The sequence below is a fragment of the Leuresthes tenuis genome, unplaced genomic scaffold (assembly GCF_036924035.1).
Source record: "Leuresthes tenuis unplaced genomic scaffold, fLeuTen1.0.hap1 SCAF_14, whole genome shotgun sequence".
Taxonomy (NCBI): Eukaryota; Metazoa; Chordata; class Actinopteri; order Atheriniformes; family Atherinopsidae; genus Leuresthes; species Leuresthes tenuis.
Genome location: NW_027325368.1, coordinates 13,027,923 through 13,055,582, shown reverse-complemented (window position 1 = coordinate 13,055,582; position 27,660 = coordinate 13,027,923). Strand labels below are relative to the sequence as shown.

Sequence of the window (27,660 nt, the reverse complement as noted above, 5' to 3'; positions counted from 1 at the left end):
GGGGGGAGTTCGGCTCACAGATATGCACCACTGGAAGATGATCATCCATCCACCTGAGCCAGCGCTGTTTGATTTCATTTAAAATGCTTTTGTGAAATGGTGCTCCTCGTTTTTAATTGTTCTGTTTTGTGAAATGTCATCTTTTCAGCAATTGTGTATTACATTTAGTTTTGCTGTTGTGTTTTGCACCTCCTCTGTTTTGCCATAAAAACCTGATTTCCTGATTGGGCCAAAAGATGATCCATGTATATAGAAAAATAGAAAAAATGTACAGTACAATTGTTATAAGGGTGCAAAAAGTCAAAGAAAGGATCACTGAATGATTCGGCTCCTACGTGAAAGTAGCCTATTTTAAGATTAACTTATTTTCAGAGTGAAAGTAGTTTTCACTGGGTACACCTTCAAATCACAGCAGAGGTGTAAATCACTGAAAATCAGTAAGCTTTGAGTCGCAGTTTTTTTTATGTTGTTTCACTGTAGAACTGCACAGTGGTGCAAAAGAAAAAACAGCTTTACAAGGAGTTGGCTCGCTGTAATCCCCAGTCACAGCTGAGAAACCATCTGAACATATGGACACAAACTAAGGGCATCACTTTGATGAAAATCACCTTGTTTACGGAGCAGCTACTGTCTCCAAAGTCTAAATAGCAATGTAATAATTCAAACTGTCACTCGTCTCTCCATGGGACTGCCAGCAGCTGAGAGAACTAGACACGGCTAGGACACACTCTTTTCTCAATAGGTGCCTGCAGAAGCTCCAGGAGGGAGCAGTTATGCACTTGTCAGCAATGAAGAGTTATTCTCTTTGTTGTTGGGGGGCTTGTGGCCATTAGCTCCGATAAGGTGGAACAGCCAGGTGAGCCAAAAGCCTGTAATTGCCTGGGAGCTATGGAGGTTTCCCTCAGGGCTGGACCTGTCCCCCTATTCCCCTCACTTGAGACTATGTTTGTGTATGACAGCTTATGTGCATATGTGAGAGAGTGTGCAGGCAGATCTGTGTTTTCTGTAGGTAACCTGCAAATGAAAGACTTAAGTAATGCTGACTCTGAGTTAGGGCAAAAAGAGGACAAAGTTTTATGAAAAGTTACATCAGGCCAGTTGAGAATTTCAAATCACCTTGTTGAAGCTGCGTCCAGCTGAGTCCTTCTCATTGGGCCTGAGCTCCTGTAGCTGAGCATCCAGGATGTCCACGAGCTGCTCCATCAGCCGCACCGAGGAGCTGACGTCTCCAGCAAACACCGGGCCCTGTGTGTGCCGAGCCAGCTCATTGGCTAAATTAGCAGCATTTTCGCCACTCCGAATCTAAAAACATCAGGAGGGAAAAACAAGGGGGTGTCAGTAAAGTGTTGGTAATGCAGGCTTGAGATGATGGTTATATAACATCCACCTGAATAATTTATTGCACATATATCTCAGAGTGCTAATCCATTGCAACATGGCTTGTTCAAAAAGAAAAAGCTTGAGTGGCCCACAGGTTTAGGAAAAGCACTGAAAAATACACCCAACAATCATGCAACAATCACAAGCTTGCTTCTTTGATCAGTGCAATCGAACAGTTATTATAATAGCCTTACTCAACTGAAAAATGACCCAGATTTAATTCTGCAATATGAGAAATGTGATAGCTCTATGGCAGCATCCCCTTTAGCTATATGCTAACAAACAGGTAGAATAATTGCAGCAAACCTACCATTTCTTCTTAGGTCTAAGATTTAACATTGGTACTAATACTGTCAATTCTGAGAGTTGCATACTGTTTGTATATGGTTTGAGTTTTTAATGACCTAATATATATTTAAAAAAATAAAGATAGCCAAGGCTTCTTTTCATACTGTATCATATGTATCTATATATATTTATATCTATGTATATCCATATATACATACACACGCACACACACACACACACATATATATATTTCTGTCCTTTCTGTCAATTTTGCATGGATGCAGCTTTAAGCGTTATAAAAATTGTGTTTATTTCTCTGTTTATTTATTAATTTTGTCCTCTTTGTTCTTTGTACTTTGCCTTTAGGGATGATATCAAACAGAACCCTCATAGTCAGAAATGTATCCACATTAATATGGTGTGAATCATTTTTGAAGTGATCCTACATTTTGCAGTTTCTAGCATGGCTAGTTGACATAATTTTGAATTTCCCCAGTGGGGAAATATGAATAAAGTATTTTTCTATTCTATGACCATTTAAACAGTTTAAAATCAGGTCACAGCTCTTCAAACAGAAATCTCTATGGTTTCCCTGAGACCCTGGCTGAACCTTATGTATTCCGTAGATGTTCTTTTTCCAGTCAAGGGTAACAATAATATTTCACTGAAAATGTGGTTTGTGTTTCTGTAGCATTATTGTGCATTCATGCTGTTGAAGCGCCTATCTGTACATCTACATTTCTACCTGCACAACTTCAAAGCACTGAAGCACTGAGGAAAAAAGCCGTGGCTCTTTGATTCTCTGAGGCACACTGCAGCTCTTACATTTACTCTTGATGTTTTAGATAGCATGTTTTTTTTTTCTTTTTTCCAGCCACATGGTTTTAGCTACTCTTGAAAAGAAGGATTTTCATGATGACTACACTTGACCTGTTCAGAAAATAAAACAAGCAAGCAAAGGGGTCAGCTATTGCTCATAACAGTAGATGTTTGATTTTAACCATGGTGCAAGCTTGTGCTGCTACATATTGCTATTAACAAACTCTCTTTTTACCTTTTGTGCCACCTGAGTCACCCAGTGGGAGGTGCAGTTGCTGAGATCGGGCCCTTTGGAGCACCAGGAACCTGCCACAGTGCAGAGGAATGTGGCGATGCCTGTAATACCACACAAAAACACAACAGTTGGAGGGGAAGGCAAAACTGTGCTCAGATACATTGGCTCCTGCTGTTCTCTCATTTACACAGTTTCTCCTGTGTAGGAAACTAAATGTTCAGCAGCAACAGGGATTTTGATCTGAGAGCCTAGGAGTTGTGTACAATGTCTCTATTTAATAACAAGAGTGGAAAGTTTTACAAAAATACAGCCACGTTTCCATATGCTTTGGACCTAACTGACAGGAAAAATAGCAACAGATTGGACAAACTGTGAACTGTTTTTGTTCAGAAAATTACACTTTTCAAAACTTTAAACATCATATATGCTCCCTTTCTTTTAAAAGACATCATTACTCTAAATAACACCCCGCTTCACTGACAACAGCAGCAGCACACATATCTAAGATGTCTTCCCTTTTTCATCATTGTCTCTTTCTTGCTTTTATTCTTCAGCAGCCCTCCTTTATATTTTGACAGTTCTGCCAGATTCCATGATGGACTGCAAAAGCAATTTCTGAGAGATTGCTCCAGCAGTATCATCTTCAGATAAACTCATAGAACTATGCCACAAAAATATTTCCCTAACCACTGACTTCCTACATTCCCAATGAAGCCTTTAATATTGCTAAGGAAACTATGCATTGTATTGTACAAATATAACTGCACTGGAGTAACTTTCACATATACATATGTATGCATAAATGTAAGAAATTTGGCAATTTCTGAGGTGGTAGCTTGGAGAGTTGTTGCACTGGGTTGCATCATTTTGTGAAATGGGCTGTTGTAGGCAATTTAAGTTTTTATTGGTGTTTCTCTCTGTAAACCTTTCTGGGTAAAAAAACAAAAATGCCACTGTGACACTGGTGTACAGTTATCAAACTTTAAAGGGAATAAGTTGACATTAGTTTATTAATAAAATAATAAAACATTAGAGACATTAATAAGAAAATTGATACCTTTTTCACAACCTCAACTAAACCCTAAACCTGAAGACAGCAAAGGCAGCGGAAGAAAACCACCAACTGAAACTGGTGGTTCAATCAAACTGGTCTTCAGAAAACAATGTGTAGCCATTATGTTTTTATGGTTTCAGTGCACATATTCACACAGGATTTTTTTTCTTTAATAACTACAATGACCCCCAATTCTGCTTTTTTGCCACAAGTAAAGTGCAGAAGTCTTGCTTTGAACATGCTCTGTGAAAAGGGCTAATTTCTAAGACATTGCAAAAATGGACAATTTAGAAATATCTATATGCAAAGTAAATTTAGATGAATAATAAACATTTACCTCTGGTGCCTTTGGGACAGGGCCTCTCGACGGTGATCCCAGTGTGGGTCTGGGGCCAGTCAATGGCTCTCCTCCTGGTTGCCTCACAGAAGCGTCTGGGTGTTGGAGGCAGCTCAGGGACGGTGGGCTCAGCTGTTCCCGAACCACGGTTGTCTTCAAAAGGATCTCTTCCATCTCTTGGATCTGCTCCTGCTACTGTTGTGTCACCTTGCCCCCTCACAGAGGGTGCAGTAGTGGTGAACACCGCGGTGGTCTTTGGTATGGATGAAGAGACGGAGACGTCCTCGACGGTTGGCACTGGAGTGAGACAGCAGTAAATTTGTTAGAGCTTTAGTCACAGATGTCTTATCTTGAAGTCGTACTGTTTCAGTCAGTGGGGAAACTGCAATACTTTTGAATCCTGTGGCTTGTTGGTGTTGGTTGAGTTACTGCTGCACATAAGTCTTGAAAATAAAAACAATCATGGAGATTTCACTAGTAACGCCACCTCTATCCAGCTCCCTCGAAAAACATAATTTGCACAAAGGTTTTTCTCTTGCTATTCCTAGTTTACTTTAGCCAATAAGTAAGATTAGCAAGAGCAGCAGGGCAATCTTTTTGACTTAGCAGTGATTTCTTCCCAGTAGTCAGTATCAGGCTGATTAAATGTCAACAATGAAGACAAAAGTCTGTCTGTGTTTTACCTTTTTTCCTGCCTTGTTCATCTCTTCCCCTTTGATAATGCTGCTGTGCGGAAGGAGAACTGCACTGCCCCGAGCAAAAACCATACATCAGCGATAATGCGATTCCACTGTATTCAGTCCACGCCTACCAAGCAAATCCATGTGTGAATGCGCACATGCTAGTGTGCAGAGCATTTGTGTGTGCTCTATTACTCAGGTGTGTTCCTGCTTAAAATCACTGCCTGCACACAGATTGATATCTGCAGTAGAGAGCCTGGAGATAACTAGGAAATGAGAGCAGAAATGGGAAATCTATAAATTTAATACAGTATGAATAGCCAATATGGATAAAATAGAAAACACAGTGAGTGTTTGTGTGTATGAGTGCATGTGCCTACATGGATATCAAAGGCTACTTGTCTTCTGCATGAATGACCATAGGTTTTTACCCCCAACCTCCTGATTGTATTTTGAGATAAAAGCAGCTTCCCACAATGAGGTCTGTCATTGTGAAAGGCGCTATAGTGCTGCCCTCAGGTTCCCTGGGTGCTTCTGGGAAAATGCAATATCACTCTATCTGACACTGCATCATCACACACCTATCTCCATATCCTGAGAAAATGGTGACAAAGCCGACATTTCATGTTTCACCCTAATCAGCCAGTGTGGGGGACCCTTGTGTTTTTCTGCAGGTAAAATATTCAAGTTTATGACAAAGCTGTTGTCTGTCGATGAGGCCAGGAGGCTACATCAGATGGGGTGGTGGAGGAGTGTTCTGACTAATGCTGACTATGAAGGGAAAAAAACACCCTAGTGTGTGGCTGTGACCTTCTTCCCCTAGACAGCACCCCTGGCTAATTACTTTACAGTCATTCAGTCATTGTATGCCTGTCACCCACACATTCACAGGTTGGCCTGGCCAGCAAGGCTGCACAACTAACAGCTGATGTGCGGTTAGCAACACCAGATATGTGGCTAATGAGTCTTTTGGTTTCACCCACAGCCATGGCACAATAAAGCATGATAATCCATGGAAAGGACCTTAGCTCTAAGTCTTAATTCTTTTTACTTTTATGGAGGATAACTCAAGAGCACTCCAGTAAATTTGACACTAAATAACTTTTATTTACTCCCAAACAGACTAAAATATCTGAGACAATAATAGTATGACAACACTACATTTAAAAACTAACAAAAAGTTTCAAATGTATTATGTAATGCAGGCGAAGTTTTTTCATTGACTCAGGAAAAGTGAGAAGATTCATAAGCTGACTTGGTTGATTCAATAGACACATATAATGTAATACAAGGGCAAGTGTAATTGGGTTTCACAATATTAAACCTCTCCATACCTGAACAAATTTCTGTTTTTCCACAGGCTGATATGAGCCCTAATATGCATCTGTCTGTAACAGCGTTCTTGCATCAGCTGATTAGCCTGCTCCTGAGACCATATTTCTCCAACTCAAGACTCTAAAACATAGCACAAATGATCACACTATCTGCTTTTCACATTTTTTTGTCATCTTTGTGATACAGATATTTTTAATTGAACATTATTTTTAATGATTCAGTCATTTTAGATATGCTGCAAAATCACATAAATGTGAAGTAATGAAGAAAAACAACACATATTTGTGCACATGTGCTTATTAAAATTGCATAAGATGATCCATTTATTTACAAACTGATCTGTAAATTATTCATTAATCAGTTTCAAAAAGGCTTGGGTGACAACTCCAAATAATTTGTTTGACCAACATTCCAATAATAAATGAGGACTGAGTTATTGGTGAATAAGAAGACTGATAACAATATAATATTTGGAACCAATAGTCAAGTGAAAATCTGGGGTTCACAATTCAAAATAAACAAACAAAAACAGAATTCTTCGTTGAACATTTTTTTTAGATCATTAAATGTGCTGAATTAAAATAAATTCTCTAATAAAAAAGTATAGGAATTGTCTTAATAAGTCATTTAAATTAATTTGATTATAAATGTGTGAAGAAAAATGATGATACAGATCAGATCAGAGCAGTCTGAGCTATTAATCAACTCCGTTGATATCCGGCCCCTGATTATATATTTTGTCAATTAGCTTCCTACTTGGACTGAAGTGTTTCAACTTAAACTTGTTCTCGATTTTCTTCAAAGCTTGGTTTCTTTGAGATTTTTTAACTTATTTTATTTTAACTCTTTTCAATTGAGTGGTTGCAAAAGAAATTCTCACCTTACATACTCCCCGTCACCAATCTGATCTAAAGCAGATCAGCATCATTTTGAACATTAACTTGTCATTTAATAACCTATAAAATGATAATTCTTTTTTGACATTGTTGCCTTTTAAGTTATTCAAATTCATGGTTGTGATTTGTTCCTCTGGATCAACTAATTACTGATTTGACTCTTCATTTGACCCATCAGTGAAAAGAAAAATTGTGGATAACGGTGCATCTGATGTTTTTGATGTTTATTTTGGGCTGCAAATAACTATAACTAATATTGTTTTATTAATAACTTTCTCAATTAAATGTAAGACAAAATCATTCTAAAAAATCTGTCACAGTTTACCAGAGTCTAAGATTATATTTTAAATATTTTATGTTTGTTTTAGATGGATATAAGATATTAAAAAAAAGAAGGGGGGGGGGGGGGGTAGCAGCAAATCTTCAAGTTATAAAAGCTGGAATCAGGGATTGTTTTAGCTTTATAAATGCAAAATGTCAGAAAATAATTTCAGTATCAAAAAGAGCAACTTTTCTCACACACACTTCAGATAATTATTCATCTCTGACAACCCTAAATTACACTAGAATCTGTTTTTTTTTTTTTTACGTGCTATTGGATACGTGGTCATTTTCTCTCTTCTTTGTGCTTTCATCTCGCTTTAATTAAGATGGGCACTCTTAATCAAAGACATGATACAATCTTCGTGGATGTTTGTAGTCATCATGCCTTGAGTTTAAAGCCAGAGTGCTGGTAACTTCAAAAGCATCAGATATGCAACACATCTAGTCTACACTGTATAAAGAAATGTGCTCACATGGCAGAGCTTCTGCAGGCTTATTTTGATGCCTCTGCACCATGCTACAATTTTCTTTTGATTGCAAAGAGCAAATTCCCCTCCAGTAAGGGCTTCGTGTCCTCTGATAGCACTCTTCCAAGAGAGGCTGCACCAATTAGCGACCATTTCTCTCAAGAGGCAGTGAAGTCACTCTTTATGGGAAATCTGACACCAAAGGCATACTGTTGCCATATGGCAAATAATACCTCTTGTAAATAATGGGAGAGTTTGAGATTGAGCACTTGAAAAATGACTGTGACCAGTGTCAACACAGAGTGTGTAAATTAACACGGAGCTAAGGGGAAGGAAAATCATCCTGCGAGATCATCAATCGAAACACTGGGAATGAAGCTGAATTAGTTTCATCACTTTATAGCCCCCTTGAGTCATTCATCCATCGACGAGGAAGATGACAAAACATTAGACCCTAATTAGATGATGAGAGGTCTGCAAATTCTGTTTGTCCTTGCTTTTTTTTACTCAAATTACACAGTTACAAATGACGCAAAACTTTCTACCTGTCCAGAATGAATGGATCATAAGCTGCTTAATACTTGCTATTAAGGGAAGAGGAATGACAACTTGCAGTCAAATTAAGCTATTTTAATTGGTTTCAGTTTTGAAGATTAATCACTTACGAGGCTAATCCTCTCAGTAAACTAATAAACAGACCCATGCAGCTGACAGGAAATGATCATTATCAGTTTGAAACCACATGAAATGATGAGAAAATGTCCTGTCGTCTCTCTGCTGTTCCTCCCTCCTTGGACACAACAAAGTAAGTAGACTGTATGGTGTGGTAAATATAAAGCGTCCCCCGGCAGTCGCTCTGCTTAGCACAGATGAGTGAGACATGGTGCAAGTCCATGTAAAGTATGTGTTTGTGGCTCTTCATAAATCCATGCGTGGCTTGATTTAGCTTGACTCAATAACAAGGCTGTCTTAGAGGATAAAAGCTAAGCTACAGTTGGTCTTCTGCCTCTTTACCTGGAGCCCTCGCTGATAATTAATGACAGAGAAACAAATCCCACAAGACATGAATTTTACATCAGGCTGTTTATATGAGCTCATGCTGTTCTGCTTGATTCAGGCTTCCGTGACAGGAGCTTGGAAGGTAAAGAGCCACAAGACAATTCATGTGTGTTCTCTAATTTGATGTTAAAGAATGTGTCATTATCCCTGAAAAATGAAAAACAGTTGTTATGAAATAGTAGCAGAGCTGACATCTTTATTGACACTTGTTTTCTTTTTTTTAAAGTGCAATAGACAAGAAAAGCTCTGCCCGGCATATCTTGTGTCTGTGTGGGGTAATTTATGAGACCTGAAACTGAATACTGTGGAGCAGCAGGCACAGCACAGTCACAACGAGACAGTCACAACGAGACAGTCTCAAAGAGATGGCAAAGCAGCTCACAATAAAGAAGCATGCATGCAGACAGGAAGATATATGTGGAGGCAAAAATATACTCGGAGCAAAAACACTTCCAAAGTCTCTATCATGTACAGCTTTCAGGTCCACTAAAAACAGTTCCTTACCATGATCCAGCAAGCAAAACAATTAGTGCTCTACCAAATCCCCTGACTCCTTTACCTCAGAATTCTGTTGCTAAACATCATGCTTCAGAAAGTGGAACACCAGCTTAGTGCATGATACATCTATGAATGTTGAAGGCTCTCCTGGAGGCGTCGTACCGGTATACAAAAGCATAGGAAAGCACAACCAGATGCTAAGCTGAGTTTAGACACAAAGTGGCCAAAAAAACCCAAAGCAAGACAAACAAACAACGAAAAACACAACTTTGTGAAGTGTGCAATGCGACATATAAAATAATATATACTTTTTTTTTTTTACTGCTTAACTCAGCCCACTTATTGCTCCCAGATTACTCTAAGTGGCTAAGCATTTCAGAGACAAAACCATCAATTTTACGCCTCTCTTATTTAAGGTCTCAAATCAATGCTACCTCAAAGACAAATTCATTTTCTCCTTTCTCTCCTGGTTAGTGTGAAATTCACCCTGCAATTACTGGTAAAGAAATCCGTTAATGTCTTTTCATGTTATAGAGATTAAATAACCGCTGTCCCTCTAAATTTTGTAACAACAACCACTTAGATGTGAATTTTCTTATTGGCATTTGCTTCTTTTAGGTGGACACCTGAAAAGGTGAACTCTCAGTATTGGTTTGCTTTCACAGTGCATTTGCAAAGCACAGGCGTTTTCGCTAAATCTTTGTGAAAGGTTTTAAACAATAAGCAGAAAGATCAATATGGAGAATGATCCAAGCTAAGCACTCCAACCGGGGCCAGAATTAATCAAGCCAATGTGTTATATACACTCTCTGCGAGGTAAAGTAACAGACAAGTGGCTAAGGTCAACTATTTTCTGCTGTGATCACTTTGCCAAAACTCACTTCATATGAACTCATAATCCTGTTGCCATTTAAGGCCTCTGTAGCGTGAGCAGACAAGGTTGATGCTTATGACAGAAAAGGACACAGACACCGATTGCAGTTAGTTCTAAAATGGAGAGAAGATGCACTGGGGTTCGCGGTAACTTCCCTCTGTGGTCGATGAATCTTAATGGGCACAATTAATTTTCTTTACGCCTCAAGTGTCCCTCAGTCTCGGAGAGTGAGACATCATTTCAGCACCATTAGATCACCCTAGAGAATAGGTTGTTTCATTCAACAACATATCATGGGCAGCAATAAATCCTAATAGCTACACAGTAAAAAAGTTAAAGGTGTATATCTGAAAAAACAACTAATAAACAAGAACCAATTATTTTAAAGTGCCATGTACAGAGCCTCGCGTGCCGTGGCTGCCACTGCTGGCACTGGTTTCTTGAGATCCCTTCTTCTTGAGCACACATTTCAAAAAGCTCTCATAAAACACACTTAATGATCCACAGTGACAAGTTCTGCAGGAAAGATGCATTTCTGATTGGATCTGAATGACACAACAGTGCTAGGAAACCACCTATTAGAGTAATGAGTGAAATCAACAACTATGACCAGCTGCACCAAGTGGCTAAACCAAGTCTATGTGGCATTTATGATTACTGAGATATTACAGAAGCAGAGAGAGAGTACATTAAACCCTTCGTTGAAAATCCTCTGTGATGGCTACTTCCCTCCTCTCCCTGAGACTCTTCAAAGACAAGAAAAGTAATTATGATAATTTACTTGTTAATTACATTTACATACATCAGGACACGAGCAGTTGGGATAGCAGTTTGCGCGCACGGCAAACTCAATCAAGTTTTTGTATTTTTCTATCTCCTCTAACATACCCTCAATTGAGGCTTTGGTTGTTTGGTTAAACAGATAAACTTGGCACCCCCTCCCTAGGTGTCGAGTTATCGTGCTGGGGAAGATTCCAGGGAACAGCAGGAAAACAAAAAGACGTGCTGACAAGAGGCCAGAGTTCAGGAGCACACAGCCTCCATTGAAACATCACCTCCTTCTCATCAAGAGAGTAGGTCAAGAATCAGATTCCCCCCCTTAGAAACACCTCCCGAATATCCACACGTTAAAAATCATAACCCAATCTGGACCAATGTTCAGGAGGGCGTGCAACCTGAGCCTCTAACGTATCATTGAGTCGGGTCAAGATTCTTGTTCCCCCACTTCATACAAGAGACTGATTCGAGCTGTATGGGATAAATTGTCTGCTGTCAGGTAATTAAAACCATTATCAGCCTGATGTAATGTCCCTGTCTGATGACACGTATGCCACCTCTCAGCACTTCACAGATTAATTTAAGCCCGTTAACTGCCTGACATGATTCTTCTCGGTAATAGATGTCTCTTTCCAGCCATTCTCCTGCACAGATGCACCATGTGGTCCATAGCTAACACATTTCAGCCTTTGAAAAATATTAGCCCACAATAGGTTGCAGATTATCTCGTTGTCTGCTACGAAAAAAAAAAAAAAGGCTTCAGTGAAGTTGAAGAGGTAACCATGGCAACACAACTTGAAAACCCTAAGGTAGGGAGGAGAGGATAACCTCTGTCATACTGTGCACAATACTTCTCAGACATGTTCCCAGCATGAGCGGGAAGTTCAGAAGGGCAGTGTTCATAATGGTTTTGGATAAGGCCTGAGATGGAAGAATTTGATGGGCTCCAAGCATCAGCTGGATTCAATGCCTCAGCTTCCCCCGAATGGTAATAAAGAAGTTAGTTTTTTTTTCAGCGATGCGACCCCGCAGGGAGCTATCCCTCATTCCAAGGTGAATCTATCATTTCTGTCTGCAAATGAGGCCTTTACACAAGAATAACAAAACCCTCTTTTCTTTATCACACCTGAAATACATCCAAAATTAAAAGGCATCCATCTGTGACATCCCACGCTGCAGCCAAACAATACAATTACACACATTAGAACAGTCGCACAAATACAATAGACAACTACATGAAGCGACTCTCACCTTCAGCAGGATCTGGTGGCCCAAAGTCCAGGTCGTAGCGCAGGATGTAGAAGTTATTCCACACGTACAGCTGGTTGTCCCTGGGGTTGTAATCCACAGCCGTGATGTACTGGTACTGGTTGGGGAAGAGGATGTCGGTGTACTCGCCCTGGCTCAGCTTGGTGTTGTAGATGTAGTCAATTTGGCTTCGGCTTGTCTCACTCTCATTCTCCTCATAGGTGGAGCGCACCACGTGCAACACGCCGCACACCATAAAGGCATTGGAAGCCGAGCGCTTGTCATACGCTGTGTCCCAGGTGGCCTCAAAGCGAAGCGTGTATGGGTTGAGCTGGCTCACAACTATGCGCCCATTGTTCTGCTCTGTGGCATAGATTACCCACAATCCCCTCTCATCTACCGCAAGGTCAATGTCTGTCTTGCCACCCCATCGGTAAGGTGAGGTGTCATGATAGTTGGCATTGTTTACAATAGCCTCACCACTTTTGATGCGTGTGCGCAGGTCAAACTTAACTATGTTGCGGGTGCGTTCCTTGTTAAAGAAGATAGCACCATCATAAGCCACAAAGCCTGTTCCATCCACACGATGCGGCAGTTTATAGGTGGTCGTCTGGCGACCATTTTTGAAGTCTTCCAGAGAGGCGTACTCAATGAGGGTGTCCGTGCGGTAGGGTGTCCAGGGCATAAAGAAAACTTTGTCTCCAGCTTGAAGAGGATCTTTGCACCACGACCCAGCTTGCTGCTCGGCCTCAAACAGAAAGGTGGCATCTCCTACTCCCTTCAGAGTCCCGGGACAAATGAAAACTAGTGAAAAAGAGGAGAGCAAAACAAAGTACAACAAGGCAGAATGTTAAAAACACACATTACACATTTGAAAGGCATGATTCTCGCTGTTGTGCGATTCGAGTGCAGGACAAAAAAGTCAGGGACTGTGAATTTGGAGGAAGCTTTTGACTAGTGCTTTTGTACTAATGATTAGGGAAAAGAATGGAACAAATGTTTGTGTCATAGTGATTATTCAGAATAAAAAATATGTGGTTATTTGCATCTCTGCTGCTACACCATAACAGGGACAAAAAAATAACATGAACAAAAAATTGATAAATCCTGCAAATGGAAGACATGGGAAATGAACAAAGTAGAGTTCACAGTGTTTTTCTCAAATACCAGCCTGTTTCTAAAGTCAAATGCCACATGGACAGCTGGGTAGATGGACACATTGCACATGCATACTGACATGACTGAGGTCAGAAAATAAAATGATAAAAGGAAACAGACTTCACATCTTGTGACAAGAGTGAACAACAGGTTGTCGATGGTGGTGGCGGCAGCAAAGCAGAGGTAAAATGAAAGTGGAGGTTGGGGAATAGAACAACAGTGGTAAAGGATTTTTTACTACTTCTGTGGTGAAAGACAAGAGTAACCACTGATGGGTGAGGGAGGCCATGGCAAGGTTCCCATTTAAATGAATTAGTTCTGGATAAAAAGGGACACAGTGATTTTTTGTGTTCTTTTAAAGCTTTTTTTCTAGTCGGTGCCAAACTCACTCAGCCATCACTGCTATTTCACATCACGTGCTATGAGTGGAGCAGAAGTTGGACCAAGCAAACTGAGATTAAGCCAAATAGAGTATATACACAACTAGTCTTTATTCAAGGGTTATATTGCTAAGGGAGGGTCCCAGGAATGAATCAAGGCTGAACAGTTGGTGTTTTCTTTCATATTGCACAGAGCAGCTAACTTTTCTGACCGTGGTTGTCATTTGAAATTCTGTTCTGCAAATCATTTGGATTCCATGGGTGCAAACAATCCTCCTATGGGTATAGCATTTGACAGGAGAGGCAATCAGGAGGGGAGAGGGGGGGCGTGAAGGGAGCTGTACTCAACACCACAGAACAAGGAGCCGAAGGAGGGGGAGGGAAGGACCAGACCACTCATTTACCTTTTTGCTCCACTTCTATTTCAGGCATTGGAAAAGAAAGCAAAAAAGAGTGCAAAAGGGAGAGAAAGGTTATCATGAGTCAATTAGCAGGTACAAAGAAAGAGAATTAGTTGGAGGGTATGACCATGAAATGAACCGCAGGGATGCTTGGAAGAAGAGCTGGAGGAGGGGGGGAAAGGTGTCTGTTAGCAAAACGGCTTCTCATCCTAGGATATAAAAACAGACAAGTTATGTCAAGAGACAAGCTATGTGCCATGCTTTCCAGTGCATTAAACTTTCCTTCTTACCATCTTTATCTGGCAACAAAATAATACACTGACCAGTGTAAAAACAGAATAAATCCCTCTAAGAATGCTTCCCCTAAGTGGCAGGAGGGAAAAAAGATTCAAAGTCCTGGTCATATTTAGATGGATAACATTCTTAGAAAAGAAGCACAGAAATGATTTTTGGCATGTCTTGAGGTGGAATTTGTTCAAACTTTCTAAACACAAATCAAAACTCAACTCCAAACATGCTCGCCCACACATGACGTGGTGCTAATGTTACAGAGCCGACTCTTAAATGAGCCAACGAGAGCAACAGCACATGAGATGAATGATAGATAGTCGGCCTAATATGGAGTTTCTTTAGTGGACTGTTGCAGCTGCATATACAGGGTGGAGGGGGGAGAGGCCGGAGACACTATGTGAAAGATTGGAAGGTAAAAAAAATGAGAGCAAAGAGGTTAGTTTGGGAGGGGGGCAGGAGGTGAAAGGGAGGTCTGTTTGAAAGAAGAAGAAAAGAGTGAATATTTCTGAAAATGTTTACAGTTCATCAATTTAAATACTAAGTACTTTCACAGGCAGGAATGAGGTCTTGAGCTGCATTTATAAACTACTCTAAAGCACCCTTTTAAGGTAGATTAGCTTTAAAATAGTGCTGGATTCGACCAACTCTGCAGTACATTTAATTAAACCACTGGAAGACTGGAGATGATCTATGACTCTGAGAGTTTTAATTTGAGAAAAGATGCAGGATTATTTTATAATTCTAAACTATTAACTCTGACTAAGAAGGAAAGCTTGTGTTATATGCTTCCACAGAAAATTAGAGAATGCACTGCACTAATTTAAAAGAAAGCATTCTTTCTAATTTCATGTTAATGCTCTGAGAACCATTTCAAAGGTCAGTCCACAAACACATTTTCCCCTCACGCGTAATGATGTCAAGTTAAGTAGATCTACCTCTGAGATTTCTTCTACTACACAAATATGAGAGAATGTGTATTTTCTTTTTGTTTGTCTTTTTCAAGGGGGGCTATTTGTGCAGTAGAAAATTATTCCAATGTAAACTGATCAAAAGAAACAGCAATACTAGTTCTAAAAAATCTTTTTTTTCCGTTGAGAAACTAATTTTCAAATTATATGGAGACAACAAACGATAAACCAAAATTACATTTACGGCTGTTTATGCAGGAATCTTACATAGACAAGGACAGGACACATCAACAGCAATACTACATCCAAATCCAGAATGAAATCCTTAAGTACAACTTAAATCATTTGGAATTCCTTTTTGAATCGTATTTGGTTTGGCTTTAGTAATTGAAGCTAAAATTATAAATGACTGGTACAGAAAGATTTTATTTGTCACCTCAACTAAAACTAAACCAAAAAAACCCAGCACATTTTTGACATATAGCATATGACGTGGCCGGATAATATTCACAACAAGCTGAGAAGACATGAATGTAGACATCACGGAGCTTAAGCTGATGAGTTTGACATGCTGATATGTGCTTCAGTGTGAAGCTTCCACTGTTGCAGAAAACACATTACACTGACAGCTGCCCAAAGTTTAATCTTGCTGTTGGAAATTTACAATCTATTAAGTCAAACAAATCTCCCATCAGTGATACTCTGCACGTCAGCTGCCTAAAGTAGTCGTGCTTCAATCAAGTGAAGTTAATGTGAACTTTTTCAATAAAATGAGATAAAAAAAGATTCAATTAAATGCCAATTATGCATGTCTCCATAAATGGCTTGGAGTTTATAAAGTAGGCTCTGTAGTGACCTCAGAAGGCTGCAGTATCGGTGACTGTACATAACGCATTGCTGTAATAGAAAAAGGTCTACTGCTCGCTAACGAGAAACTAAACATTGAGGAGGACGTCAAAAACAAAACTAGTCACTTTGACCATGTGCAATTGGTGGGAAGCGATCTTTAAGAATTTTCCTCAATTTGACACGATTGTTCTTTCATGTCAGCGTAGAGATGGCAAACAGCTGATTGGTCAGACAGAGTTAAGTTGTCAAGGCCAAAATCCCAATTCCAATACAATAATACTTCAGTCATTTTTTAATTTCCATTAACCAGTCTAGTGAAATAATAAAATCTAACTAACGATCATGAACGAAATATGGTAAATATACATACTGGATTATGGACTAATTTGGAACCACTTTTGGGCATTGCTATCTTGATAGCTAGTGGATTAGATCAATACCATGAAAAGACATCCCAATTAGGCAGCAGTTTATCAAATACAACTAAGTTTAAAACACTTCCACAACTGGTTCAGTTTTGTAGGTGGCCACTGACATTAGGAGAGCAGAACAAATGAGAAGAATATTACCTGGATTTTTTCTACCTAAGAAATAGGAATAAGAAGTTTAATTAGCCATATGTTTGCTTCAGTATCTAATCATTTAACTTTTTTTTACCAGCCAGGTTCCAGATGCTAAATGTAACCCCACCCTAAAGACAAACGTCGCAATACAAAAAACGCTAATTAAATCATTAAACCATCCGCACGACTAGATTCCAGCAGAGGTAATTGAGAAAATATGCTTTTGCAACTGGGGTGAATTGAACCCTTAAATGATGGAAAAGATTATAATTTTGCTAATGCAATGTTGTATGCAAAAGAAAAAAAGTTGAATTGTTCACTGCAAACGGTATACTTTCCTACGAAGATAAGCTGCAGTCACATCAGATACTTTAACATCACACAGAAAGATTTCAGTATGAGATTTGGATGGCGATACTTACTATAGGGAACACACTCATACTGGACCTCTAAGTACTTGTAGGTGCCAGGGCATGGATCAGGAAAGACATCAGAGCCAGTGACAACCACACACTGCGTACGGTTGTTGCACCTAGAAAAAAAAAAGATTGACCAGAGATTTCATCATGACTACCCACAGCACGAGTTCTCCGCAGAGACAACATTAATAACACAGAGGGAAAAGTTCATTGTTACAGCCACATTGACACTGATGAAATCCCAGGCAGCACTGTCACTTATGCATTATTGTTTAAACCTTGGCAAACAGAGAGAGGAATGAAAGCATTTAAGGTGAATAAATGAAGGCGATGGGATGACTGACAGAGAGAGGGAGAGCAGCAAAGGCATGTTAGGCATTACTGTCTTCATACCGCTATTGAAAAAGAGGACATTCATTAAAACACACACGACAGGTGGCAGAGACATGCAGTCGACTGGACTGGGTGCCCTCAAGTATAACAGAGCAGCTCCTCTGCATGTCCGCCCCAAACAAGACAAGAATGTGTCATCTCTGTGAAAGGTTATTTGCCTTCCAGTATGATATGGTGTCCCTCAGTGAATTAACAGTCTGATGTGTGAATTGCAAAGACAGCCTGTGTGTGTCTTCACTTGTGTGTGTGCCTTGGCACATGTTTGTGGGTGCTAAGAAGTTCAAGTTAGGAGGCAGAGGGGGGGAAAAAAGAACAGCAGTGGACAGACTTTGTGTAAATACTGGATAGGGTGAAATTGGCTCCACTCCAATCAAGCTCTCTTGAGGCAGAAGGATTGAGAATGATGTCAGCAGAAAAAAGAGAGAAAAAAAGGGAACAAAAATAGAAATATTCAACAATTTGAAAGCTTTAGATAAATATTTCAGAAGGTCAGAAGCAGAGATGCAAGTTGGACATAGATTTGAGCACTTGACAACGAACCATTAGAGAGTCAAGACCCCTTGTCACTTTACAGCACTGCACAAAAACCACATAAAATCATGGGTATTACAGGATGCTAAAATAATGAATTAGGAAAAGATAAAAGTATGTGTATTAAAAAGCATAAGACTTGAATTATCAGTTCATGTGCTAAGCAGCACCCTCCACTTGAAACTAATGAATTATTAAACACTGAATGTCAATGAAAGGGGAGAAAACTTTGTTACGAAGTTCAAATTAGAGCATCAGTGATGGTTTAAACTTCAGTGATGAACATGATGCCAGCTGCACTTACGAGAAATACTTTCCTGGCTTCACTGCAGTGAATCCTCAGGAGAGAGTTGCTGCGAGGAAGAAGGGTCACTGTCTTGAAACGTGAACTGACTGACAGGAGGTGAGGATGACTGAATCAGCTCAAATGCATCCAGAAATATTCGGCCTCATTCAGCACTGACCGTTTTTAAAGTCTGACTGACAACAGCCTGCAAAGGCTGGAAACTACTTTTTATGTATGTTTTGAAATATATGTGACATACTGTTTTTCAACTTATTATATGGGTTATAATGTGCAGGTACCATGATGGCTTTCGTTTAAGAAAATACCATAAAGATAATACAATTAGCCCATTTAAAATAAGAAAAGTTATTGGTTCAAGTATGCAAAGCAGAAAAATAAATAAGCAATTCTCATTTGGAGTCACATTTTTGCAGACTTGGTAAATATTTACTCATTATTAGCGCTTTTTTGAGGCTCTACCAACTGCAGTGGGACACATTTATGTCCATCCATGTGCCCATTGTAGTACAATACCAGTTCAAAAAAGGCTGTGAAGTTGTGCAAAATGTAAATAAAAACAGAATGCATCGATTTGCAAATCATTCACAAAAAAGCGTCAATTAAAAAAAAACAATTCAGGTTCTTGATATTTGTGTACTGCTGCTTCACAGATTGTATACACTTAGTTTGATGTGAGCCGTGAGACCACATAAAAAGATTCAGGCTTGCTGGAAAACCAAAGCAATGTGTTAAAAGACAATTTTACGACTTGGGAGATAATTCTCAGTGGGTCCACCACTACAAGAGAAAACCTTTCATATTCTACCATTTGATCTTTTGTAAGTGCTAAATATTGATTAGTGTGTAATACCTAATGTAAGGATCTGAATACCTTTTTCGCTACTGCTAATTCATTTCAAGTTGTAAGAATCCACTGCAGCACTTTGTTCTACTGTAATTTTTCGATGCACCTGTGTTGGAGAAGGGGGGGGGGGGGGTGTTGTTGCTAAGCATTCTGACAGTCTGTTTTTAACAGAAGCTAATCACTGCATGTGATCTTTACCGCATTGAGCACAATATCATGGTAGTGAAGTGTTTGAATTCTGCTCACTCTCTATCAGAGAAATGCACCTTTGACAAGATAAAAGATTTATGCTGTTAGTTTTAAAGGGTCAGTGAAGAGGTGGCCATTGAAATAAGGTAATGGGAGGGAGAAATACAAGCCTATTAGGAATATATTTTTTGTGTGTGAATAGTTTTTATACCTGCACTGGTTGAGAGGTGGAGGGAAAAAAAGCAGGCGAGGAGAAAGGTCGAACACACCGTTCATTCACAGTGCATCTCTAAGGGAATGCTCACCTGCATATTAAACAGGACCCACAAACCTAAGGTTCCATCACTCCCCCTCACACATATTTTATCTAGCCACTTTCTTTTTGTCACAAACCAAACACTGTTCTTGACAAAACCCTTTTATGTAGCCTTTGTAGAAAATCAAGCCATTTGATTCCTGTCTAGTTGTTTCTGTTGTGAAAAACTGGCTGCTGATGAATACTTTCTGTCGCAGTTTCCAAACCAACAAAACTGCCACTCGTGCAGCAGACTTCCAACTGTTTTCCATCTCCCGAATCTTTTTTAATGTGTTTGTTTATCCGTTTGTGGGGCTGTTGCCTTTTGTTAGTCTTTACAGTATTGACAGGGTATTGTGGTGTTTGCTGTCCACCAACCTAGGACTGATCACGGTCTCAAAAAGATTTGTGAGTGCTTTAACATCCCCGGTTATCATGTCGACTTTAATTATGGTCAGTAGCCCATTTCCTCTGATCCGAATGATTACAATATTTCTGGTTATGGGCTTGTGGTGCAGGCTCTTCACAAAGCCTTTGCTGTACACACTGCCTCCTGGGAATCTCCAGTGGAGATAAGTTTAAAGTGCAGGTTCTGTGGGTGTGAGTCTAACTTGTCAACAGATGTGTAGCAGTTTGCAGTTAAACCAAAGGGCATGGACACTGCCAGCAGCATGTTATTGTATGACTGTTCTAGGACTGTGGTATAATTTTAGAAAGACAGCAGGACTTGATGTATTCATGAAACTCCTCAGCAGAGCTGCATCTCATGGGAGTAAATACAGAGAACGAAGCAGGGAAAATCCCACAAGTCTGACATGGTGGGCAATGATGCTCAGAAGCCAGCTTTAAAAGGGTGCAGGTTAAGACAGAGCAGTGCATTAGAAAGTGAACTGAGCTGGTTACTATTTATGAATAGTTCATCTAGTGCCCTTTAAAAATACACACACCTCTAGGGGTTAGCAGCAGTTGTGCTGAAGTGTTGCTGTGATGTCGTTTGACAGCGAGGCAGCATCCTGTGAGAGGGTAACCAGGATAAAAGGCATGATGATGGGCATTGCTCACTACCTGAGGCAAAGCCACTTCAATGAACTACAAGTGTTTGAACAAAGCAAGAGCAGTCTTCTAGATAGGGAATTAAGAGGGTGTTCATGTGACTTGCGGTCTCTTTGAGCTACACTGATTATGACTCAAACAGAAGCAACAACACGCAGCTGGTGAGAATAGCTCTGCTGCATGGATGTCACTTCCTGCCTGTCAAGAATTTATATCCATCCCTGCTTTCTTTACATTTCAAATATCACCAACAAAATCTTGTACGTTATGGAATAACCAGAATTTGAAAGATGCAAGATGATGCTATTTTGCCAGTATACATTCAACTGTCTGTACATATTATACTTTCTTTCAGTTTCTTACGTGCATATAAACAGTCAAAATGGCTCCGAAGCCCCTTACTAGTGGGACTTACTCACTCATGAAGGCAATACTTAATCAATAATCTTGAATAGCTTGTAACACCTAATTTATTGTTCAGGCTTTTCATCTGTTACATGATGACATCATCACATAACATGTTTGCATGGTGCCTTTCTAATTGTTAGTTTGGCATGCCTCCAATGAAGAATGAGTAGTTGTGTTGTGCTATGACATTTTTAATTAGTCAGCTGATCAATCAGCGCAGATGGAGCCTTTAGAAGGTGGAGTCTTAGAGACTGGAGGTAAAACAGTATTTCAGATAAATACAAGGAAAAATAGGGTGTTTCTGAACATTAAGTCATATCCATTTGTGCTTGTATATACCTAAATTAACTCCTAAATGAGCATGTAATGGGCTCTTTTAAACAGTTTTTTCTGTGAGCAGTAGCAACATTCGAGAAAAAAGGAAGGATCATACTTTTCCACCCCAGCTTCTGTTTATGTTTGTGTGAAATAAGATCCCTCCTCTCCCCAGCACTTTACCTTTGTGATATAATCTTGTAGGCATCAGGGAGGTAGCAGTTGACGTTTTCCATCTGGAATGGGTCAGCATCACAGATCTTGTCGTCAGTCCGGCCATAGTTGGCCGTCTCGATCATAATGACATCACTCCCTGGGCAGCGGAGATCAATTGCATATCCTTCACATGAGAGCTCTCTCCTGACCAGCCCAAAAGGCAAGGCCGCCCGGCTGAACCCTGACAGGGGGGAGACGCACACAAAGACAGAGTATAGTGCATCACAAAATTAATAGGTAGGAGGTTCACTGCTTTAATACAATAAGACCGCACATTACGCTGTAAAAATCTGCTGGCACAAAAAGAAATAGGCAGCAGTGGTCCAATGTTTACCACAGTTTTAAACAGACGGATCATTACATGCGAACCAGGAATGGGGAAAGACGAAACAATTCATTTCCCCATCCCTCTGTGGTCAGGGCTGTCAAATTTTTGACTCAATGGAGAACAGTGGTAATCTAATAAATTCCTGAGCAAAAAAAAAAAAGAAAAGAAGGCTGCAGGATGGTCTCCACCTATGTAGAGCATCCAACACCACAGCCAAATCTATTTGGACCGAGAACAGGTTTTTTACAGTCCCCTCATTTGTTTTTCTTGCTTTATTTGCTCTGCAAAAGAAGGTAGAATCCCAGCAGAATGGAGTGCAATATAATCCATTATACAGTGCCGACGATCGAATAGGGGACAGTCTGGAGTCCACACAGGAGGAATAATCTATAGATGGAGCAGAGCGGGTGGGAGCGCAGCCAAATAGCTCTACTTCGGAAGAAAATGAGCTATTTCACTTACATCAGTGCCCCCTTTCAGCAAATTACACTGGAACAGGTTAGTCTTCTTTATTTTCTTTTTTGTAAGTAATGAAATGTCCTGTTATAAATAATGTGGAACCACATATATGATGATTTACATAGAAAGGGAAAAAAAAAAGACAGATGGAAAAATCCATTAACTGTGGTTAAAACTATCATAACTAGAAAAAACTGTCTTCAATTCTAAGAAAACAATTACAAAAACTCTAAGTAGAACATGGAAATGTGCTCCATTAAAGAAGAGCAAGCAGAGCTCTGCATGAACTGTCAATAATGGCCGTTGTTTTCAGCACTGGTGGGCCCCTGGGGGAGCAGCTACCATTTGTATTTTCTGCACTGCTCTCTCCTAATTAGCCCTCCTTTCAGCATGTTACCTTTTCCGTGCCCCCATTGGCTTCTGAGCATTGTCATGTACTAACACTTACCACCCCGGGTTCATTTTGCCCCCTCACTCTAATTATCCACACACTTTTGACAGTCAGGGGCTGACGCAATTAGCATTGTTTGAACTGCTCAAAGCTGAAGTGATTCCAGCTTGAAATTCCTACCCTTAAAACCCGACCAATATGTCTGCTAGTCATTTCAGCCTGCTGCGTCCAGTTCGGTTATAATGATATTCTAAGTCTACACATGCCACACCAAGAAAAAGGAGAAAAGTGACATCTGTAACACATTTACTGTTAAGAACATAATGTTAAAGTCATTGCATATTAGCAGAAACTTCAGCACAGCTTTGTAGAGGTAGCAGCAGAACAAAATATGATACTAATGGTATAAATTCTCTGGCATTTGGCCATTAGACATTTCATTATAAAATCATGATCCATCTAATGGCCAGTAGATTCTGCTTAGCTGGACTGTTTATCACCTCATTAGAAGACGTCAGTTTAGCCGAGCCATAAGTGAGGGGCTGTAGGGTCACTCCATCTTTCCCAATAACCACGACAATTATCCAAACCTTTCAGAAAACCTGTCCAGAATGGCGGATGATAAAACACAGAGAGAAGTCGGCGGGTTTACTGCGAAGACTAATGATCGTCCTGCTTGCCATTCCTCATGGAAGGAGTGACGGGTTTATCACGGCAGCTATGGAGAACAGACAGAAAGAATGCATCTCATGGGGTTTTAAATTTTTGAGCAAAGGGACCGTCTTTCGGCTAAAACACTCCCATGGACACACACACCATCTGCCTTTTCTAACTCCCTCTCTCTTACTGTCCAGTGGCGGCTCTGCTCATCTATCAGACCACTATGGCATGATGGCATGCTGTTGTCAACAGAAGCCCAGTAATTGATTAGGCTTGTGTCTTACTGGCCTCCTCCTACCTTGCCCGTATAGATCTCTCTGGTCATAGGCTAACACTACATCAATTAGGGGGAGTATCTAGACTGTTCTGGCGGCCTAAAGAACAAATTACTTCAGCTCCAAAACGTGGATAGCCCTGGTCTCATTAATGACCGTCTTGTCAACCTGTCTATAGATTAAAAATATACTAAGTTTAAACAAAATCTTTTTAAGCTGAATTCAGGGGAATATATATTTGGCTGCCAAACTAGTTGTTGCTTAAGATCTCTTTTTAAACAGTTATGACAACAACAAAGGTTTCTGGATGTGTATATTCTTCTGTTGACTTCCTTGGTTTAAACAAGTTTTGCAAGATTTTGAAAAGAAGGCAAGACTGTTTGTGTGTATAGGGTGTCTTAAGAAGGCATGAAAAGCTTTTCATCTCATGCTTTGTGCTTTGTTTGACTGTTCAGCTCTCCAGAGGTTGAAGATTGTGACAGAAGGCCACCAGCTGCAGGGAAAAGGGTGTCAAGAAAACTGCAGGACAACATCCATAACACAAACTCACACAAACATGACGCTCTTGCTGCATCAGTTCTTCAGTTTGATATTAAATTAAAAAATCAGTGAGGGACTTGTAAGCTTAATTTAGACCATCTAGTCAAGTCACCATGGTAACTACTTTGACTTAGCGATAATTGGCTCTGATCCCCATTCCTGCCCTTGTTGACATGAGGCCTTATCATGCATTCTGGTCAGTGAGTGACTGCGTGGAAAGTAGCTTTTCAGATTCCTCCCCCTGACCTGCCTGCTAAGCCGTCTATTGAGCTCGAGAGAGCAAAGCAAGGCCAAGACTGCAGCTCAATATGTTGCATTCTGGGAGTTTTTTTTTCTCCACTTGACAGCCTATAATTCACTGGCGACAATCCTCCTCATAATACATATTTTGTTTTCTATCAACACCCTTGAAATTGGAAGTGGCACTGTGGCTCAGATGGGTGCATTTAAAACCCTGGAGATTAAACTACGAGATAATGGAGGTTTGGTGCAGAGATATTGCCATTCGGCGACTGCAAGCTCCAGTTTAGTTTAGGTGTTTAGGTTCATCTTTGCTTCTTTGTATGTCAGCTTTCAAGAGTGCAGTCATGAACAACCTTTAACCCTTCAAACTGCACAGCACGACGTAGGAGGGCGGGAGGAAAAACTGGAGGAATGTCTGATCAAAAAAGAAAAAAAAAAGTGGACCAAGTTTTGGAAGTTAGAGAGAGTGATGAGGGCTGGCACAGACAAAGAGCAAAGGCGTTGCTTGATGCTTGTCATCCCCCATTAAGGTTCCTTTGATTGGCCTTTGTGGTCCTGGAAACGGCAAACAGCTGCATGCAAATGGTCCTGTTTCCCCGAGGCTGGCCCCCATTGTTCTGGGTTTCGGTTTGACAGGGATGCTTTCTTCTGAAGCATAAAGGAGAGTGTAGCCTTTAGTCAAATAAGAGTGCCCCCACCGTGGTCACAGCAGGAGTACTTCAAGATTGTTTGTCTTTTTATGGTGTTTTATTCCAAAAACTACCGGTAGCCAACAACTTTGGAAGAAAGAGCAAATCTTAGAGTCAATCTTTTTACCCCGACAGGGGGAGATGCCTCCATAATCCAATATCCGGAGTGACATAGTGGACATACAACAGGTTTCAAAAGCAAAATTCATCTCTCACCGATATGGAACAATACCTCATCAATGTTTTGCTTACTTTTCAAGGCTCTCTGCTCTGTTGTTGAGTGAAACCTTTCCAGGAGCCAAGGAGAAAAAAAAAACTGTTTAAAAATTAAAACTCAAGGGACCATTGCAATTAAACTGTTAATTAAAACATGTACTCTTCTCTGTCTATGCAAATGTTTCTAAACTGACAAAGTAAGTTTAAAGACATTTGACAAACTGACAAAGCAAATTTTATGGAGCTACTGCTGCAAAAAATAACACCAAAAATGTCTATTTTCACATCTTTTAATTGTAAGGCATCCAAGTATGCTGCTCAAAATGTTCAGAGATGCAGAACATGACCACCCATCAGATGTGAGAAGCACACAGGAGAGAGGTGGGAGATTAGAAAGGAGATTTGGGATTCACAAAGTAACACCTGCTTTTCAAATACAACAATACCCCAAGAAGTCCTCACTAAGCCTCAACAGCTCATATTTCATTTCAACTGTCAAAATGCGGTGAAACACTGAAAATCAAGTTGGACATATGGCACCATTTCCCATGACACTTTAGTCCCCGATCTGGTCCACCTTGCTGGGAATTGTTTCCAAAGACGGTGTCAGACAAGACCACAAACCCCAGGGCTACACCCGTCTTTCCCAGACGACCGCTATCAGACACTCTTGATTCCCATATAAGAATTCTAAAATAGCAACTTGCAATAGAGTACCGAGTCCATTTGTGGTTAGATGAAGCACTCTGAGTCATATCACTTTCCTCTTTGGTGAGGCATGAATTCAGTGTCGCAGGTTCAAATTCTAAAGCCACAATTTGCGTTCTAGAGGACTACCTTTTCTCCAGTTTATTCTCTCAATGCTTTCTCAACTAAAAAAAAGTATTGGTGGAAAAAATGACATATTTAATGTTGACGTATGATTTGTTGAGAGGGTTTAAAGAGAAGGATTTGTCATACTGCTGAGGTAAAGCATGACAGATCCCGCTGCTGCCACTTGACTCCTTTAGGTGGGTCCATTTATAGAAAGGTAGATGCTATCACACCAGATGGAGGCATTTAATATTTTCTCTCTTAGGTGAACAGTGACATCTTAAACAGAAAATCTTGTATTTTACAACCTGGTTATTTATTCTCATTATGTGGTTATTAAGAAGATCCCATTCAAGCTCATTTTACCGAAAGAGGAAGCACTGATAAGCCAAAACAACATATGTTGATGCTAGCTTTCCAGATAAAGTTAACCACTGTTCGTGATTTTTTTTTCTCAACTAAAAAAGTACACATAATTACCACCAGATATGCCATAATTACCATAAGAGTATTGATACCACCCTCATGTCTTTCTGGCAAATTTGTGACTTGGCTTTAAATTAAGTTAACTTCTCTAAAATGATCAGCTATTTAGCTTAATTAACATAAAGATTGTAATCCTGATAATGCAGGATTTGCTCAGTCCAAAGCTAACAAAGTCTGAATAACTCAAATAATAAAGCAATATACGGTACAGCTCAAAAGTAATTCATGTTAATGTTCAAACTTTTGACTGGTACTGTGTATTGTTTGTTTAATCCATACAAGAAAATTACATTTTGTAGATTTAAGGGTTTAGGACTATTTCCTGTAATCTTGTTATTTTTGTAAGATTGCAGAGCCAAAAAAAAGACTCCACAAATGGCCAACAAAAGAGCCGTGTTCGTGCCATGTCGCTGTAATCATTACTGCAAACAGATGAGTGTGAAAAAAACCTTCACATCAGTGTCTGACTTGCAATAGCAGAGTATGGATTTTCTAGTGATATTGATATTTTGGTAAAAAGAACAAGGATGGGCAAAAATGTTGGCAGAAATCCTGCAAATTATACCACACCACTGTCAGTTGTATCAAAAATAATCCAACTCCACAAAAAAATCAATTCACAAAGAAAGTAAACAGCAAGTGAAAATGTCCAGAAACAAACCAGATCAAAGAGACTAAAATAAAGGTCCCACAGAGGTCTCAAACTGAGGTTGCCAGCATCTAAATCATAGGACTAACTAGGGCTTTATGACTCTTTTTGAAAGTGGAA

General features: G+C 39.9%; 1 protein-coding gene across 9 annotated transcripts in view; it reads right to left on the bottom strand.

Moving 5' to 3' along the window:
- LOC140268375 (adhesion G protein-coupled receptor L2-like) overlaps positions 1-27,660 on the bottom strand; it is an 82,199-nt gene that overhangs the window by 26,759 nt on the left and 27,780 nt on the right. For all 9 annotated transcript variants that reach the window (XM_072363194.1, XM_072363196.1, XM_072363195.1 and 6 more), the window contains exons 3-8: positions 21,759-21,972; positions 17,244-17,353; positions 12,275-13,075; positions 4,114-4,410; positions 2,723-2,823; positions 1,117-1,302 (exon numbers count right to left, since the gene is read on the bottom strand). In XM_072363194.1, the coding sequence (XP_072219295.1) occupies positions 1,117-1,302; positions 2,723-2,823; positions 4,114-4,410; positions 12,275-13,075; positions 17,244-17,353; positions 21,759-21,972 (1,709 nt within the window). The remainder of the gene's footprint in view (positions 1-1,116; positions 1,303-2,722; positions 2,824-4,113; positions 4,411-12,274; positions 13,076-17,243; positions 17,354-21,758; positions 21,973-27,660) is intronic.